We start from the raw sequence: 4497 nt of genomic DNA on the forward strand, positions 1-4497 counted from the left end.
GGGGGCCCCCTCCCCACGCCCCCCCCAACCCATGTCCCCCTCCCCAGGCCCCGCTGTCACCATGTCCCTGCGACACCCAACTCGTCCCCAGGGCACCCCCCCCAGCTCCCCCCCCAGCACGTGAGTTGTGTTTATTTTGGGGGGGGGGGGGAGGGGGGGGGGGGTTTTTTGGGGGGGGGGGGGACAACAGCCCCCCCCCCCCCCCTGCTGTCCCCACTGTCCCCACAGGGTCTCCAGCAGCGGTGACAATGACGACGACTCCGACTTCGAGCCCACCCTGCAGCACAAGCGGGGGGTGCGGGGGGGGCCCAGCCCCCGCCCCGTACGTGTCCCCTCTGTGTCCCCCGCCCTCCCCAGAGCCGTGTGCCCCTTGTCACCCCCTTGTCACCTCCACAGGTCCCCAAACGTCCCCGGAGGGAGCCCAGCGGGGACAGGAGTGGCCCGGAGCAGAACGTCCTCTTCCAGGCCGTCATGGATGGCGGGGCGGCCATTGAGGTGACACGGGGACACGGGGGGGACATGGGGGGACACACAGGGGACAAAGGGACATGGGACAAAGGGACATGGGACCAGAGCCAGCTCCTGAAGGGACACGGGGACACATTTACCTTGGGAAGGGGACATGGGGGGCCATCTGTCCTAATGTGGGGCCACCACATGCCACCACGTCCCACCACATGCGACTACGTGCCACCATGCGCAACTACATGCCACCACGTGCCACCATGTGCCACCACGTGCCACTCTGTGCCACCACGTGCCATGTGCCACCGCATGCCAACACATGCCACTCTGTGCCACCACGTGCCACTCTGTGCCACCACGTGCCACCATGTGCCACCGCATGCCACCACACACCACCATGTGCCACCACATGCCACCGCATCCCACCACATGCCACCACGTGCTGCCACATGCCACCATGTCCCACTATGTCCCACCACACACCACCATGTGCCACCACATGTCACTGCATGCCACCGCATCCCACCACATGCCACCACATCCCACCACACACCACCACGTCCCACCACGTCCCATCACACACCACCACGTCCCACCACACGCCACCGCGTCCCACCACACGCCACCACGTGCCACCACATGCCACAGCGTGCCACCACGCGTCACCGCGCCCGCAGGTGGTGGTGGACGAGTGGCTGGAGGGCTACAAGCAGGACCGGGAGCCGGCCTTCCTGGAGCTCGTCAACTTCATCGTCCGCTCCTGCGGCTGCCGAGGTGCGGCCGCCCCGCGCCCCATCCCCCCGCTGTCCCCTCAGGGGACGTCCCCGTCACCCGCCACGTCCCCTCCCGGCAGGCACGGTGACGCTAGCCATGCTGCGGGAGATGCAGAACGCCGAGATCATCCAGCGGCTGACCGAGAGCTTCGACGAGGTACCGGGGGATGCAGCGGTGGCGCGGGGACGCCGCCATTTTGTCACTTCTGTGAGGCGGCCATCTTGTCCCCGGTGTGACGCCGCCATCTTGTCCCCTTGCATCCCCGCCGCTTTGTCCCTTTGCGTCCCTGCCATTCTGTCACCTTTGTGACCCCAGCATTTTGTCCTTTTGTGTCCCTGATTTTTTTATGCATTGCCTCCATTTTGTCACCTGTGTGAGGCCGCCATTTTGTCCCTTTGCATCCCCGCCATTTTGTCCCCTTGCGTCCCTGCCATTTTCTGCCCTTGTGTCCCCGCCACTTTGTCACCAATGTGATCCCAATGCTTTGTTACCTTTGTGACCCAACATTTTGTCCCTGCGTTCCCAACGTTTTATTTTTCTTCATCGCCACCATTTTGTCTCCTCTCTGAAGCCACCATCTTGTCACCGGTGTGACGCCGCCATTTTGTCCCTTTGCATCCTTACCACTTTGTCACCTGTGTGATCTCAACACGTTGTCACCTACGTGACCCAACATTTTGTCCCTTTGTGTCCCTGACGTTTTGTCTTTATGTATTGTCCTAATTTTGTCATCTTTGGGACGCCGCCATCTTGTCCCCTTGCATCTCCGACACTTTGTCCCTTAGCGTCCCCTCCATTTTGTCACCTTTGTGACCCCGGCATTTTGTCATTTTTGTGTCCCTGACATTTTAACATTTCTCTGTTGCTGCCGTTTTGTCATCTCTGTGAGGCGGCCATCTTGTCACCTGTGTGACGCCACCATTTCGTCCCCTTGTGTCCCCGCCATTTTGTCACCTGTGTGCCCAGCGCTTTGTCCCTTTGCCTTCCTGCCATTTTATCATCCCCACAGTTTTGTCCCTTTGCATCCCCCCCACATTGTCATTCTGTGTCCCCTTTATTTTGTTCCTTTGCTCCCCTGCCATTTTGTCCATCTGTGTTCCCTTCATATCGTTCTTTTGCGTCCCCCCATCATCCCCTCATGTCCCTCCATTTTTTCCCTTTGTGTTCCCCGAATTTTGTCCCTTTGTGTCCCCCCATTTTGTCCCTTTACGTTCCTCCACGTTGTCCCTTTCAATCTTCCCATTCTGTCCCTTTGTGTTCTCTCTTTCTGTCCTTTTCCATCCCTCCATATTGTCCCTTTGTGTCCCTGTCATTTTGTCACTTTGTGTTCCCTCATATTGTCCTTTCACATTTCCTCTATTTTGTCCCTTTCTGTCCCCATTTTGTCCCTTCCAATTCCCCCGTTTTGTCCTTTTCTGTCTCCATGTTGTCCCTTTACGTCCTCTCCATTTTATCCCTTTCCATCCCCAATTTCAACCTTTTCTGTTCCCTATTTTGTTCCTTTATGTCCCCATTTTGTCCCTTTGTATCCCTTCATTTTGTCTTTTTGCATCCCCCCATTTTGTCCCTTTTCTGTCCCCATTTTGTCCCTTTGTGTCCCCTCATTTTGTTATTTTCTGTCCCCTCATTTTGTCCCTTCCAATCCCCCATTTTGTCCCCTTGTGTTCCCATTTTGTCCCTTTGCGTCCCCATTTTGTCCCGTTACGTCCCCCTCATTTTGTCCCTTTGTGTCCCCCTCATCTTGTCCCTTTCCACCCTCATCTTGTCCCTTTCCATCCTCCTTTTGTCCCTTTGTGTCCCCCTCATTTTGTCCCTTTGTGTCCCCCTCATCTTGTCCCTTTCCACCCTCATCTTGTCCCTTTCCATCCTCCTTTTGTCCCTTTGTGTCCCCCTCATTTTGTCCCTTTGTGTCCTCCTCATCTTGTCCCTTTCCACCCTCATCTTGTCCCTTTACGTCCTCCTCATCTTGTCCCTTTCCACCCTCATCTTGTTTCTTTCCACCCTCATTTTGTCCCTTTATGTCCCTCTCATCTTGTCCCTTTACGTCCCCCTTATTTTGTCCCCCTGTGTCCCCATTTTGTCCCTTTGTGTCCCCCTCATCTTGTCCCTTTCCACCCCCATCTTGTCCCTTCGCATCCCCACCTTGTCCCTTCGCTCCCCCCCCACCTCGTCCCTTCGTGTCCCCGTCCTGTCCCCGTGTCCCCCTCCAGGCCTCCGCCGACTACCCGCTGTCCCTCTCCACGGCCCCGTGGCGCCGTTTCCGCCGCTCGCTGGGGGCGGCGGTGGCGTCGGTGGCCCTGCGCTGCCGCCACTCGGTCCTCTACGATGGCTTCCTCCTCGGTGGCCTCGCCGCGCTGCTCACCGGCCTCTCCGACTCCCAGGTGCGCGCCTTCCGCCACACGGCCACCTTGGCAGGTAGGTGACAAGCCCTCCCCCCGAAATATTGTCACCCCCCGGCTGTCCCCAACGCCCTGCTGCCGCCGTGCCGCCGTCCCCAGCCATGAAGCTGATGACGGCGCTGGTGGAGGTGGCGCTGGGGCTGAGCCAGCGCCGCGACAGCACCCGGAGGCTCTACGAGGCCGAGAGGGGCAAGAGCCCCCCCCGGAGAGCCCCCGGCAAGCTGGAGGCGCTGCTGGAGACACTGCGGGAGGTGGGTGACGTTTGGGGACACGGCGGGGACGGGGGCGCGGGCGTCCCGGTGACACCCGTGGGTGCCGGCCAGCTCCAGGAGCAGCAGGAGGAGATCGAGGCCGTGATGAACGCCATCTTCAAGGGCGTCTTCGTGCACCGATACAGGTGGGGGGGCACTGGGATGGTGCTGGGGGACGCTGGGGGGCACTGGGATGGCGCTGGGGGGCACTGGGATGGCGCTGGGAGGCACTAGGTGGCACCGCGGTGGCTCTGGGGTGGTGCTGGGTGGCACTGGGGTGGTACTGGGGTGGTGCTGGGTGGCACTGGAGTGGCACTAGGTGGCACTAGGTGGCACCGCGGTGGCTCTGGGGTGGTGCTGGGTGGCACTGGAGTGGCACTAGGTGGCACTAGGTGGCACCGCGGTGGCTCTGGGGTAGTGCTGGGTGGCACTGGGATGGCACTGGGGTGGTGCTGGGTGGCACTGGGGTGGTGCTGGGTGGGGGGCACTGGGTGGCACTGGGGACACTGGGATGGCGCTGGGTGGCACTAGGTGGCATTAGGTGGCACCGCAATGGCTCTGGGGTGGTGCTGGGTGGCACTGGGGGGCACTGGGATGGCACTGGGGTG

The 4497-nt window shown here is 60.4% G+C and overlaps 1 protein-coding gene across 1 annotated transcript in view; it reads left to right on the forward strand.

The window, feature by feature from the left end:
- Positions 1-228: 228 nt before the first annotated feature.
- LOC118159669 (cohesin subunit SA-3-like) overlaps positions 229-4497 on the forward strand; it is a gene marked incomplete at both ends in the record, with an annotated part of 10150 nt that continues 5881 nt past the window's right edge. The window contains 7 exons of the mRNA XM_035314234.1: positions 229-322; positions 397-495; positions 1143-1239; positions 1319-1395; positions 3450-3654; positions 3738-3889; positions 3962-4035. Coding sequence (XP_035170125.1) covers positions 229-322; positions 397-495; positions 1143-1239; positions 1319-1395; positions 3450-3654; positions 3738-3889; positions 3962-4035 — 798 coding nt within the window. The remainder of the gene's footprint in view (positions 323-396; positions 496-1142; positions 1240-1318; positions 1396-3449; positions 3655-3737; positions 3890-3961; positions 4036-4497) is intronic.

Source organism: Oxyura jamaicensis, unplaced genomic scaffold (genome assembly GCF_011077185.1).
Source record: "Oxyura jamaicensis isolate SHBP4307 breed ruddy duck unplaced genomic scaffold, BPBGC_Ojam_1.0 oxyUn_random_OJ71511, whole genome shotgun sequence".
Lineage (NCBI taxonomy): Eukaryota > Metazoa > Chordata > Aves > Anseriformes > Anatidae > Oxyura > Oxyura jamaicensis.